Source organism: Ictalurus punctatus, chromosome 6 (assembly GCF_001660625.3).
Source record: "Ictalurus punctatus breed USDA103 chromosome 6, Coco_2.0, whole genome shotgun sequence".
NCBI classification, from domain to species: domain Eukaryota; kingdom Metazoa; phylum Chordata; class Actinopteri; order Siluriformes; family Ictaluridae; genus Ictalurus; species Ictalurus punctatus.
In genome coordinates this window covers 365,001-380,000 of record NC_030421.2, presented here as the reverse complement: position 1 = coordinate 380,000, position 15,000 = coordinate 365,001, and the positions used below count along the sequence as shown (strand labels likewise).

The window sequence follows — 15,000 nt, the reverse complement described above, 5'->3', positions numbered from 1 at the left end:
TGTGATGAGTGTGATGAGTGTGATGTGTGGGATGAGTGTGATGTGTGGGATGAGTGTGATGTGTGTGATATGTGGGATGAGTGTGATGTGTGGGATGTGTGTGATGTGTGTGATGAGTGTGATGAGTGTGATGTGTTTGATGAGTGTGATGTGTGGGATGAGTGTGATGTGTGGGATGAGTGGGATGTGTGTGATGAGTGTGATGAGTGTGATGTGTGTGATGTGTGGGATGAGTGTGATGAGTGTGATGAGTGGGATGTGTGTGATATGTGGGATGAGTGTGATGAGTGTGATGAGTGTGATGAGTGGGATGAGTGTGATGAGTGTGATGAGTGTGATGTGTGGGATGAGTGTGATGAGTGTGATGTGTGTGATGAGTGTGATGTGTGTGATTAGTGTGATGAGTGTGATGAGTGTGATGTGTGTGATGAGTGTGATGAGTGTGATGAGTGTGATGTGTGGGATGAGTGTGATGAGTGTGATGTGTGGGATGAGTGTGATGAGTGTGATGAGTGTGATGTGTGGGATGAGTGTGATGAGTGTGATGAGTGTGATGAGTGTGATGTGTGGGATGAGTGTGATGAGTGGGATGAGTGTGATGTGTGTGATGAGTGTGATGAGGGAAATGGGCATTTTCAGTGCTTGTGCTATTTCTTATAGCCACGCCCCATTGTGTGAAGCTCAACAACCTTTTGCCGCACATCACAGCTACATTCCTCGCTCTTACCCATTGTTGTGAATGACTAAGGGAATTTGGCCTGTGTGTTACCTCATATTTATACCCCTGTGAAACAGAAGTCATGCTTGAACAAGTTCCTGTTCGTAGTCACCCAGGTGAACTAAAAAAATGTAAAATATCAATGGGAATCTACTTTAAATATATTTTTCTCATATGAATTATTTTTATAACCCTGTGTTATGTTTGTAATTGTTTGATATCCATGAGAGAAGAGTGTTTCTGTGAATTTTAACAAAAGATCAAAAGGTTAAACAATAAAGACAATTTTTCACAGCATTCTTTGCTCATATTTACCAAGGGTGCCAATATTAATGGAGGGGACTGTATATAAGTATATATATATATAAAATCACTCTTTGTGGTTCAGTAATTTGAATATTAATGAAGTGTATAAATAATTGTATACTATCAGAGACAGAATGACCCTTAATATTAAGGTTTTCTTTTTAATAATATTTAGATGACCCACGATTTACAAATGTTTTTATTTATTCATTTTTGAAGGTTTTTTTTAAATTGATGGCGTTATAGAAGCTAATGTACATAACCCCAGAAATAAACAGCGTGCGGTCAATAAAGACCTGTCTCATAACTGAATATTAATAAATCCGTTTATTCATTCTCCTGTATCAAACATCACAGGGTTCAGGAGACTTTTATAGACTTAGCTGATGAAAAGTAAAACTCATATAATAATAATAATAATAATAATAATAATAATAATAATACTGGAACAATGATAAAAATAAATCTTATAGAGAATAAGGTAGCAATAAGGTATAAATCTTATAAATCTTATAGAGAATACTTGAAAGGTAGCTTCACAATTTACATAATAATAAAAGTAAATAACAATAATAAATTAACGTTTAATATAATGTAAACAACAGAATGTAATATTTTAACATAAAAGTTGTCACATTTTATTATTAATTTAAATGTTAATTTGAATATTCGTTTTGAACTACTCCCTCACCTGGACACAGGGGTGACGTAATTCCCGGGGAAAACTCCGGAGGCGCCGCTGCGCAGTGACGTTCCCTTGAACCAGCCGTCTTGGCACTTTTCCATCACGCGGTACATTTCTCCTTTCCTCAGCTCCAGCTCGTCTGCTTTTTGAGGTTTATACGCGTACAAAGCCAAGTAGCTGCAAAACAAATCCCGTATCCCACACTTCAGCGATGTTCTAGAGAGAGTGGATTGTTAACTTTTCAAAATATTTAAAAATATTCATTTGGAGAAAGCTCCATGTGCATTATTGTAGGAAAAATCAATCCCATAATTCTGTTCATTGGCTTAAAGTTGCGTTATAATACACACAGAGGTGAGGATCCAAAGGCAAGGCTACAGCACAGATCACTGCTGTGAAGGATTTATCATCAGGACAGATCCAATGTGCAAAAATAAAAAACACCAACACGAATAAAATTATTTTAAATTATTGTAAAAAAAAAAAAAAAGGAAGTTGGGAAAACAACCAAACGCCAGAGGGAGTGTAATACGCAGAAGGTGACCCCTTGGAGTCAAATCTCATCAGATTTATTTATACACATTGACTTGAGTCATCGTTACCATAGAAACGATCTCCACCCCCTGGCTGGCTTCACGTGGGGAAACTTTTAACAGGTTTCGAGATGAAACATCATTTCTCTGCTACTTCACAGTTCCACAAAACAGTTATAAATATCAGATATAAATAAAACGCCCTGTGATGTTAGCATTAGCAGACGAGCGAGCTAGTTAAATAAAACGTTTAAGCAGTGAATAAACAACCTTATTCATTCAAAGCTGATGTTTCTTACTGCAATGACTTGTCAGAAAGATGTCGCTAGTCTTTTCTCTTCGTGGTGTCTCAGCTGCACACTGAAATCTGACATCTCAACATTTTGGTCATTGGATTTTTTCTCAAATTAAATCAAAACCGAAACACAATCTATGTTTATTAGTATCGCTGAGCTGCAATAAACTGCCCCTGTGTCTGAACCTTATTTAATTTCACTATTTATAACCGAGGGTTTATTTTAACAAGGACCGGAAACAACGACCAAATAAGGAAAGCCAAAAACAAAGAGTCACACGGATGATAAAGAGTGAGGGAAAGGAAGAGAGGGTCAGATAGAGTGATAGAGGTCAGTACTCACATGTTAAGAGGAAGCTGAACTTTTACAGCAGCGAGAAGCTCTCCAGATGTTGGAGTCACTCGAGGCTGCACCACTGCTCCAGCGTTAAACGATGAGTCCTGGAGAAGTAGCAAACATCTGGCTGACTTAATGACTTTGTGATCTGTGTGTGTGTGTGTGTGTGTGTATTTGTGTGTGTGTATTTGTGTGTGTGTGTATGTGTGTGTGTATGTGTGTGTGTGTATGTGTGTGTTTGTATAGTAGTACATCAGTGTCTGATGAATCTGATCTATAACCACCCAAACAATTAAACTGAAGCTGACCCAGATTATGCTAATGCCTTTATATTAATTAATACGCACTCGACTAACATTAAGCTATAAATATTATCGCACACTCAGACATTCAGAATGTTGATAAAATCTCTCTCTCTCACACACACACACACACACACACACACACACACCTGTGAGGTTGGAGCGCTGGAGCTGAGATGTGCGTACTCCCCGACCCTCGCTCTCGGATCAGACGCGTTGATTTCCATGGAGTGGCGGTTGTTGTTAGCGAGTGCTGTGCGTTGTGTCATGCTCAATGCTGTGAACGAGTGACGCTTCTTCGCATTCTTCTTTCCTTCTGCCCGTTGCCGTGGGGCGTCGCCATGGCCATCACCGTGGCTGGATGCTGGGGTTTCTGACTCAGCACTAGGCCCGGGGGCTGGTTTATCCATCTCCATCAGCTGCTTGGCAGCTTCATTCAGCTGAGAGAGAGAGAGAGTGAGAGAGAAAGAGACAAAGAAAGACACAGAGAGAGAGAGAGACAAAGACAGACAGCGAGAGACAGAGAAAGAGAGAGAGAGAGAGAGAGAGAGAGAGAGAGAGACAGACAAAGAGACACAGAGAGAGAGACAGAGAGAGAGAGCCAGAGTGTGAGAGATAGACAGAGAGTGAGACAGACAGACAGACAGACAGACAGAGAGAGTGAGACAGAGAGACAGAGAAAGAGACACAGAGAGAGAGAGAGAGAGACAGAGAGAGACAGAGAGAGAGCAAGAGAGGGAGAAAGAGAGAGTGTGTGAGAGAGAGAGACAGAAGACACAAATTCAATTAAATCTATATTTATTTGTACACTGACCTTGCAAGAACGTAATGAAGTGAAGAGATATTAAAGGTGTAAATATTAAAAGACTCACTTTAAAAAAAAATTGCATGTTTTGACTGGATAAAAAGAGAAAGCTGGTGTAGATTACTGTAAGATGAGTGTGTGTGAGGATTCGAATGCGAGTGCCGTTCCACTGTGTGTGAAAGCTGTGACATCATCAACTCAACAGGAACCTTTTATACTTTAATATTAAATAAATAAATAAAGCGTTCAGTAAGTGGAGATTTATTACTAGGAGAATGAGGAGGATGAGGAGGATGAGGAGGATGAGGAGAATGAGGAGGATGAGGAGGATGAGGAGGATGAGGAGGAGGAGGAGGATGAGGAGAATGAGGAGGATGAGGAGGATGAGGAGGATGAGGAGGATGAGGAGAATGAGGAGGATGAGGAGGATGAGGACGATGAGGAGGATGAGGAGGATGAGGAGAATGAGGAGGATGAGGAGGATGAGGAGGATGAGGAGGATGAGGAGAATGAGGAGGATGAGGAGGATGAGGAGAATGAGGAGGATGAGGAGGATGAGGACGATGAGGAGGATGAGGAGGAGGAGGAGGATGAGGAGAATGAGGAGGATGAGGAGAATGAGGAGGATGAGGAGGATGAGGAGAATGAGGAGGATGAGGAGGATGAGGAGGATGAGGTAACTAGCTAACACCATCATTTACCCCAAATTCTCTAATTATTTACTATTTCACTCAGTGTAAGTAATATTTTGAAAAGTAAGCATGTATTGGACATCCTGTCACAACGTCTGAGGTTCCTGAGAGATGTTCTAGTCTCCACTTTCACTCTGAAGAGCGAGTACTACAACCAAGACAATGCTGGATCAGAGCAGCAGCTTCCTCCCCTGGGTCCTAGTGCTATCTTGCTATGTTGTGAATATGGATGGAGCAGGTGTGGGTTAAAGCCCTCTACAACTGGCTTTGACAGCATTTATTAAACCGATTCAACAACACTTGTACAGTCTGTATGTAAATGTGTGTTAATCACAGGGAAGTGTTGAGGGATCAGAGCCGGCCGGAATAGAGAAGGTCTAGAAGAGCGTCAAAATAAGGATTTGTTTTTATAATTGGCTTTCATGAAATTAAGAACAACAGTCAGTGTAAAAGAGATAATGATGGAATGCAGTAAAATGGATGGAGCTGATTTGCTTCAGGTCCAGACTGTAGATTCGTGCGAGTGATCAGTGACAGTCGTATCAGGTGAACACAGCACAGATTCTGACTGCGTATAGACTGATTACATCCATGAAACATCACAGAGACTTACAGGTGTTCCATGGACAAACAGAGGTGTGTAAGGAGACGTCAGCGTTAAACACTGATATATAATGGCTTCCTGCTGGGGACAGACTAACACATTGTCCAGACCTGACAGAAGAAAATCAGGACTGTAGCAAAGGCATGTAACAGAGGACAAAACTAAACTACACCAACAGGGGGCACTGAAGTCTCAGAGGCACAACGAACATGCACAATAAACCCAGCTGCTATAGAAATGTGACTTGTTTAACTCAGAAAAACAAAACAGTATACATTTTGGGATTCACAACATATTTGAGTTTGGGAAATAACAGGTGCGATGTGTGTAACTGGGGGAACCCCGGATAAACACCAGCGCTGCTGAGAATCACCTGGATTCCTTTTCTCTCTGCACGTCTGCATGCATGCCAAGAAATTCAGCAACGTCACAAAGTACATTTTGAATGTGGTATTTTCCATAAATACTCCTCTCATAAAGTCAACCTAGTTACTGGTTCTGTGGAGGTTATCCGAACACCCTGCCTCACCAACAAGCCAGTGTTTCTACTCCTTTCTCTGAGACAGGAACAAGTTTCAGTCTGTAGCATTTGGAGGATAGAGTCAGATATCTTATTTCTGAAAGGTACACAGCTCCAGCCAGCCTAGAGGTGATGCTGTCGTCAGTCCTAGCATCCTCAGCAGATAACGAAACCATTCCTGGTGGTCTGGTTGAATTTGATTGGCAAGAGCAATAATATCCACTACATGTTCAGGTGATAGGATTGCTACAGGAACCTAGCCTCATGCCCGTGAACAGTGTGAGCTGCTTTCGTGTTGGAGGAGCTCAGATAAATCGGGGATAACTGGAGGATAACTTAACTCTAAAATCAACAAAACAGGTGGAAATGCATCCAGTAGGCCATGACGCCAGTGTGTGCTGTCACACCAAGCTGTCCAGCTCCATTAGGGAGAACCACGGTCCACCTGTGCCAGGCTGAATGTTTCTGAAATCTGTGGCACCACGTCTGGGCACAGATGACACCGTCCTGGATGTACGCACATCAGGACAACATGTCCACCACGCCACTGCACCAACCTGGCAGGTGAATACTCGATGGTCACTATGTTGTCCAAGCAGATCAGACCATGATGGTGTCTCAGCACACATAGAAAAACTTCAGGGCTAGCCAGGCTGACCTTAGCTGCAGTGTAGTAAGTTGATCACATTGCGGTTTCCACAACTCGCATCTCTGGTGGTTTAGGACCTGTGCCACTTTCACCAAAATGAGAACTTGGTCATGCCAGGGGTTCATCTGCAGGTCGATGACTCATCTCTGATCATCCTTAGGTCTAGCAGGATTAAGGTCAGTCAACAATCCCAGCATCCTCAGCAGAAGTCAGACTCGGACGTAGCGTCCTGCTCGCATGTTTTTGGAAAGCACTGTGACGTCCGTCACATGTTCAGGAGTGAGAGCAGCTATCATCCTCTGCCTCGGTGTTAGGGAGCTCTTCTGAAAATTCACCCTGAACCTGAGCCTCCAGTTGTGTGCTTGGAGATCGTATGTGTCCTGCAAAGTGTGTTCTCTGGTGGAGGCACAGAGACGTTAATCATCCAAATCCAGGAGGATCCTTCCACCTCTGGCCATCAGGCAGCCTGGGGCTGGACACATCCTGAAGGGTAGGACCTTCCTGATAACTGGAGGGTAACTTCATGCAAAGATCTACAATTACCGCACGATAAATTTGGGATAACCTATGAATAGCTCTATGATTACATCAAGATAAGCCTGGGATCAGTGAAAATGAGTGAAAGACACCTCCACGTTACTGCTCAGAGATTGGTATAAGTTGGTCAGAAGGATAACGAGTTATTACTGCCTGAGAAATCTGTGAGAAATGAATAATAACTATGATTACTCTTGTAGAAGTGTGTGTCTGTGAGTCAGAGTTTGGGATTAATGAGGTTCAGCTTCAGGGGATGTTCTGCACATTTATCTCACAACCTTCTGCCATGTCTCTGGCGTCATTTAATTCAATCGCTTTGAACAGCTCACTCTAACTTAGCAAACAAAACCACCACAAAACTTCTTACACTTCTTTTTAAACCTTCGTGAAGTCTTGTGACTTCACTATGTTCCTGGTCAGACTGTGCACAGTTCTGTGTGATCTTCAACACTTCAAAATCACATGAAGAATTGTAGAAAAGTGGCAAGAAAACCCCCAAAGAGACACGATTTACAGTTTATAATCCGTTGAGATGCTTGAGGACAGAATTTCTGCTTCACGTTGTCTTTAAATAGTGAATTACCCTATCTTAAATGAAGGCGTTACCACAATAAGTCAAGTCTCAGTACTGTTTGTACAACGTTAGGACTCTGCAGATGTTACAGATGTTCCTGGGGAAACAGTTCTGTTCTCTTGTTTTGCCTTTGGTCATCGTTTGCACACGTCTCGTCTAATTTGTCTTTTTTTAACCTTTACGTTTAGGACTTTGATTTCCTGTGTACTGCAAGCTCTTTAATTAACGTGTGCGGCTCCTCACCACACGTCGAGTCACGTCACCCCCCGAGTCTGTCACGTTACAGAGTGAAAGCTGAATAATGACAAGCTGTCAGAAAACTAGCTCAGAGCCGGGAGCGCAAAAATCAACACGTTATCGAAAATCTATTTCTGCTCTGTATCGAGTTTGTTCTTAAAGGTATGTGAAGCACGTCTCCGTTCGCTTGGGATATTTATTTATTCACACTGCTTCACCCAGTCATTTAGAGGCTCAATAAACACTCGCTTTCAGCTTGGGAAGAGTCACAGTCTTACTACAGTCCTACAATAAAGCAGCGTGAAGTTTCAAAGCAAAAATATATTAAAATGCTGCGATATGAGAGCTGCACGAGGAATCGGCCGATAGTTTAAAACATCTGGTGATCAGGGCGGATTATATCCTGTCAATCAAAAGAGGGCAGGGAAACACATGGGTGTTCTGCTGTGTGTAAAGGAGATGTTTCTTGTGTGGAATGCTGATAAAACTGCAGTGTGTGTCTCTGTGATCTCTGTGATCTCTGCACTGATCATATTTTACTCCGGACGCTGCAGCAGTGAAGCGCGAGTTTCAGCGTCGAGTCGAATTTTTTTGTATGCTGCTGCTCGAGCTGAATTAAAGCCTCAGAACACCACTGAAAGATTTAAATGAAGAGTCGACCAAAAGGTAGTCCATATTGCACAAAAAAATCGATTTGTAAAGAGGTATATTTCATATCCAGTGAATGTTAATATATAAAAGTGTATATTATATATCACCAGTGTGATGTACACCGTGTTGATGTTTCTGTAAAGCTGCTTTGAGACGATGTCTATTGTAAAAAGCGCCGTACAAATAAAACTGAATTGAATTGAATTGAATTGATGTTCAGGGATGGAGTAGAAATGCTTGTGTGTGTGGAGAGGGCATGTGAGACTAACAGGAGGGTTTTATAATGCAGTCGATGTTAATATGAATGAATAACATTCAATAAGTTAATAATCTTACTTTACTCTCCAGAATCGAGTGCATGTGTTAATGATAATTAGGGAAATGTGTGTTCTGTTGATGAGAGCAGTTACTGTGACGTGTTGAAGTGGAGAGAATGAAGTTTTTATTTGCGTTCTTTCAGGATTGTGGAATTAATTATTATTCATTTAGAAGAAGGCATAAAAGCAGAAATATAGGTATCGGTTATCGTATCGGCGCGTCTTTATGCGATATTTCACACGTACCCTTGTGACACCATTGTTAAATCCGGATTAGTGATGCATCAGTACTGATACTGCTCTCGGGTTCAGCCCAGTATTCATAAATAATGCTCGGATAGCAGTATCCGATACCAGGTGATACAAAGTGAAGAAATGTCCAAGCTCACTAATATCTAGCTAATGCGCTTGATTTAAAATCCACTCGCTAACGTTTTATAGAACGTGTCTGAAGTGCACGAACACACGTGTGCTTTTCATAGCCGCTATTTAAACCACGGGAATATAAACTCGGGGAATAAAACATTCATCATGTCCCTGATTAATAAGTAGGTTATTTATTCCGGTAACTGTATTGACGAGAACCAAAAACACTGAGACGCTGCTGGCGCTTCTGTCTGGTCAACATGCTGAGCAGTGAGACGTTACAGTGAACCATGTGGGACTTTGGGGAGTTTAGTAGCATGGAGGTGTGCAGCTGCAGGAAAATAATCAACAGCCAGCCGGTGTGAAGAAGAGAAGAGCTCACTCACAACCCACAGCTCATTATTTTCCAGTAACAGCACACCTCAGATCGTTTTATTCCTCTGATTCCGCAGCAATTTGCCAACAATTACAGATATTTATTAATGAATGAATGACGTGTTGTATGTTTATCCATTTTTATCTACATTTAATTGTTAGAAAACTTATCACTGGTGCTATAGCAGCTGTAAACAGTCATTCCATCCCCAGCACTGTACTAAGCACTGGTACTGGAGACTCCTTACAGAAAACCTCACCAAATCACCAGTTACACATATTTATCTTTGCTCATTACCATTATAAATCTGTGCATCATTATTTTTATATTAGCTGGAGCGTGCGCTGTACACGTCCCTGTGAATGATCTGTTACTATAGAAATGATAACAACACAGCTCTACTGTCTGAGCTGCTGTTCTGACCAATCAGATTGGAGGATTCAGCAGCCCCGGGGCATAATATTAGCCAATTTTATATACAGTGTGAACTGCCTGCTCATATCAGTAGAAAGACCTCTAATTATTCAGTCCTGGCCTTTTAATATCAGTCCTTATAGATGATACGCCCCCCACCCCCCCCATCCCTCTCTCTCTACCCCTCTCTCTCTCTCCCTCTCTCGCTCTCTCGTTTCCCCTCCCCCATCCTTCTCTATTTCACCATTTTCACAGAGTGATGAAGCTCCATGTAATTTGAGCGTTTGTAATCCATATCCATTATAGCTGTCTATCATTTACCCGTTTTTCCCCCTCCAGCACGGAGCGGTAGATGAGACGAAGATCTACAGATAACACTGAGATGACAATAAAAATGGGATTGAAGTACAATTACGTGTGGGGGAAAATTGCTGTAGATGTCTGTTCCAGGTTCTGTGAGCGTTGCTCTTCTATACATCACCCATAATGCAGTGCTTTACAGGTTTAATGACAGCACTGTTCTGCTGATGCGCTAATGAAACGCCTCAGGCGAACTTAACGCCCCCTGGCTAGTTTATTCCCCCACTTATGGTTTATGAGGACACGCTGGTGCATTCTGGGATACCGCACTGAATAAGCTAGTCAATAGCGTTTGGGAATTAGGGTTTGAGGAGTAACGTTTGATGAAGACACACTCATCATTTATTCCTCAAACGTGTTTCCTGACCTAAACTTGTCCCAGTAAAGTTCTCATATTCACCTGAAAAACAATCACACGAGCGACTGCGGTACTCACCTCCACGTAGAGGATGGGGAATATCCCAATCTTATCTCCCAGCATGCCTTCTGCCCAGTTTTCGTCCACTCGGCGAATCACCGTGAGGATCTCGTCCTGGAAGAAGAAAAATCCTTAAACAGGTTCATTCATGTGACTGAGATACACACGGGATAACAGAATAGAAAACTCGATACGCTCAGGGCCGTGTTCCGAGTTCAGATATCAGACATAACTCTGGACGTGTGCAAGAGTTTCCCTGCGTAAATATGGATATAATTTTCAGCTCTGATGAGATGAACATAAAGAAAAATCCATTCCGTGGCATCTCCTGATTATAAATGTTCATAAATAAATGTAGAGTATAGTAATATTTAAACAACCAAACTTATGACATTCGTACACAAGTTTTTCTGCAGGGGTCCAAGCACCCGGTTCTTTCCAAGTTACACAGAGCGATAAAGGGAACGTAACTGAATATAGTTATCAGGTTTATTGACGATGGCTCAGTGTTAACGCAGTGAAATGCCTGCTGAAAGCTGATTGGCTGAAATAACCCGGTTACAAAGTTTCAGCTCGATCAGATTTGATCGTAACCCCGCCCCTATGAACGACCACGCTGCAAATCTTCAAGAAGGTTTGTGAATATTGTCCAAACATCCTGGGACTAGTTCACAGAAGGAAAATTAGCAGATTATGCATAAGGCAGTGGGCGGGGCTAAACTATAATGTAATGTAAGTGGATGGTAATAATAAACCAATCCCGTGATACAAGCGTCTCAGAGCGCTTATTTTCTGAGGTCCACATTCATAATGCAATACAACTTTCTATAACCACTCATAATGATTCATAAAGTCTGGACAAAGTGTCTTTATAACACAGCTATTACACAGATTCTCTACCGAGCAAATGATACGTCCTGATAAACACTGTTCATTACACTGTAAATCCTCTGCCTGATAACAGTGTGTTTAACTATTATTCATTACCAACCATAGATAATTATTTGTTATATTACGTGAAAGCAGCCGAACCCGAGTTCTCAGTAATGATGATTGGGGCACTTCATTAGGGCGAGAGAGAAGATTTACGATGCGGTTTGTTTGCTTTTTGAAAGATGACAGAGAAAAGAGTAAAAAAACCAAACGCATCTGATAAATCTTCACCCATGAGTCTTTTATCATAAACTATCCGAGTTAAACTTCCATTTCTTACATCAGATTTATGACTGTGAGTCAGACTTCCTGTTGAAAAAGACCTAATGCAGTGTGTGTAAGTGTGTAGCTCATACAGCTGAGGTGTGTGTGTGTGTGTGTGTGTGTGTGCATATAAACCAAGCCAAACAGATGGCAGGAAACAAGATTTGATTTGATTTGATCCAAGAGCACACACACAAGGCTTTTTTGTTCACACACACACACACACACACACACACACACACACCTGCGCTAAGAGGCAAACACGCAAACACTCTGTGTGTGAGTTCATCAATCATCCCACCACTTTTCCCCTCTTTGCTCATCTGCTCCACAGTGACTCAGGAACACACAGTCGCTTCATTCTCACGGAGAACCCGACGCGTGTGGCTGCCGAATCCCTTCAACGCTGGTGAACATCAAACTAACTACGATTTCAGCCAGGCCTTTATACACCACTTTAATTAGCTGCATATCCGTCACTCATTACGTGCTTAAGTCGCACTTTCACCTCCAAGGTTGCCAGATTTATCCAGTACAAGTGCCTAGACACCGCCTTTAAACACAAACATTCACCTTTAAACCCTAAAAAAATCAGGGATCGAAAACCCGTACTGAAGAAGGAAGCGTTGTTTCTTTTTTCTTTGCTGTCAAATGTAATATTATGAAACATTAAAGCAAGAGAATATTTAAAAATGAGAAATTAAAAAAAGAATAACGTGATGATATACAATATGAAGGAGAAGATCTAATAATCATCCAGCATACATCATCCGGCAATATATCACTGCATGAAGAGTGCATTACTCTCACGTTAATCACCGGGTTAATTGAAAACAAAATGGTTTCCACACTCATTATTCAGCAGCACACAGAGTAGCACTTGATCCAGCGCACGCTGTGATTTTACAGCACACGCTGTTATCTATACGTTTTTATCAGTTACGGACAGTTTAATGTAGCCACGAGATCTGAATCGAGGTCACTGTGAGTGGTTGAAGTGTTCAGTCGAAGCGCTCCTGCAAAGACAACATACTGCTAGTTTGAATGAAAAGCTGACCCAGCTCTCCTCTACTACACGTGCAGCTCACTTTAATACGCACTTTGTCCATAAATTTTGTCCATAAATGTGTCTCTGATTATGATGCTGTCTGCTTCTGTCCCTTAAAGAAACGATACGATATTAATAAATATTAAATTAATATGAGGTATTTCATGTCAGTCTCAAAAGATATCAGACAGTAAACCCACCTGCTCACAGCCAAGAACATGTTTATATTCCACTACATACACAAGGCTACTACTACTACTACTACTACTACTAATAATAATAATAATAATAATAATAAAAGCTATTTAATTCAAAGCCTGAATATTTGTCATTAGCACAGTGCTATATCTCAGTGTGGAAGTCAATAGGACCAGACATTCTCAGCTCTCTCTGTCTCTGATGAATACTCTCTGTGCTCCGGAGCGTCCAGCTGCCCTTCTCCTGCATCCGTTTCCTCCAGAGATGAAGCTTTTCTTCCAATAACGCACACACACACACACACACACACACACACACACACACACACACACCGGTGTGTATTCAGCCCAGCCAAGACATACGGCGCAAACAAAGTGAACCGTTTCTGAAGTGAAGATAAGGAGGCCTGGAATACAAATCAGGTGTTCCCACAGCGAGCGTCTCAGCCTCAGTGCTACACCAAGGACACGCTTATTTTCATCAGTTATCCACCATTTTATCCTACAAGATCTTCACAGATGGACTGTGTTCATATTGATTGAGAGTACAGGAGTGTACCGAGTCCCGGTTCCTGTCTGCGGGTCCAGATTCATACCGACACAGTTCCCATTCCTTTCCTCGTACGCTATTTTAAATAACATGTTAAGAACTGGATTTGCTGCTAAGATAAAATCTAACTAATTATCTGATAATCCTCACTTTGATTCGCTCCTGATTTAAATAACCATAAGCCACACCCCTCACTCTATCTTTGATTCGCTCCTGATTTAAATTACTGTAAGCCACACCCCTCACTCTATCTTTGATTCGCTCCTGATTTAAATAACCGTAAGCCACACCCCTCACTCTCTTTGATTCGCTCCTGATTTAAATAACCGTAAGCCACACCCCTCACGCTATCTTTGATTTGTTAATTGTTGTTAGAGTTCACAGATGTTCTATCCCTATCCTACACATGTTCCTACAATGGTACAGAATCCCCACCAGATGTTTTTTTTAATACAGTGTGACTGACCCTAAGCCAGGTTTAGGGGCACAGTTTACACACAGTTTACACACAGTTTACACACAGTTTACAGCGCTCCTCAGGTGAGAGTTCCCGCTCCCCAGGAGGATCCTGGGAGAAATAGAGGATGACTGCATGCAGTGCAAGATCGGAGGATGCACTGCCACCAGCGGCCAGTAGGATCCTGCTGGAGGACTGGTTTGTTCCCCAGCTGTATGCACCTGTTCTGTGTTTCGTGTGAAGTCTGTGTGATCTGTGAGTCCTCGTCCATTTCCGTCACTCCTCCATGATCTTACCTGCTTTCTCTCACCCCTGATCTGAACAATAACTATGACTGGACTGCCCTTAATAAACATCACACCGGGTTTACACACACACGAGTTCACACACACACGAGTTCACACACACACGAGTTTACACACACACGAGTTTACACACACACGAGTTTACACACACACGAGTTTACACACACACGAGTCCTGCCTGATTATGTTATAGAAGTCCTATTAACTGCTTGCTTTCTTTCAGCAGGTAAAACGAACATGTCTCCGCGCACAGAACTGAGGTGAATAAAGCGGCGGACCTTTGTGAAGGTGAGGCAGTCTTTATCCTGCTCTTTGTCCTTCATCTCGAAGTCGTAGAGCGCTTTCCCCTGCGGCGGCGTCTGCGACAGCGGCCTGATGCACTGCACGTAGCTCGCCGGCAGGAAGCCGTGGCTGCCGTTCAGCTCTCCGTGGAACCAGTTCTCGTCTACTTTCCGTCGCAGGATGATGATGTCACCCTTGTTGAACTTCAGGTCTCCGGGCTCTTTGCCCTCGTAGCTGTAGAGCGCCTTGCCACAGGGCAGCTGAGGAA

The 15,000-nt window shown here is 42.3% G+C and overlaps 1 protein-coding gene across 1 annotated transcript in view; it reads right to left on the bottom strand.

Moving 5' to 3' along the window:
* LOC108266875 (E3 ubiquitin-protein ligase SH3RF3) overlaps positions 1–15,000 on the bottom strand; it is a 79,085-nt gene that overhangs the window by 11,471 nt on the left and 52,614 nt on the right. The window contains exons 2-6 of the mRNA XM_017470689.3: positions 14,729–15,000; positions 10,715–10,810; positions 3,326–3,616; positions 2,881–2,978; positions 1,716–1,886 (exon numbers count right to left, since the gene is read on the bottom strand). The exon at positions 14,729–15,000 is cut by the window's right edge and continues 4 nt beyond it. Of these exons, the coding sequence (XP_017326178.2) occupies positions 1,716–1,886; positions 2,881–2,978; positions 3,326–3,616; positions 10,715–10,810; positions 14,729–15,000 (928 nt within the window). The remainder of the gene's footprint in view (positions 1–1,715; positions 1,887–2,880; positions 2,979–3,325; positions 3,617–10,714; positions 10,811–14,728) is intronic.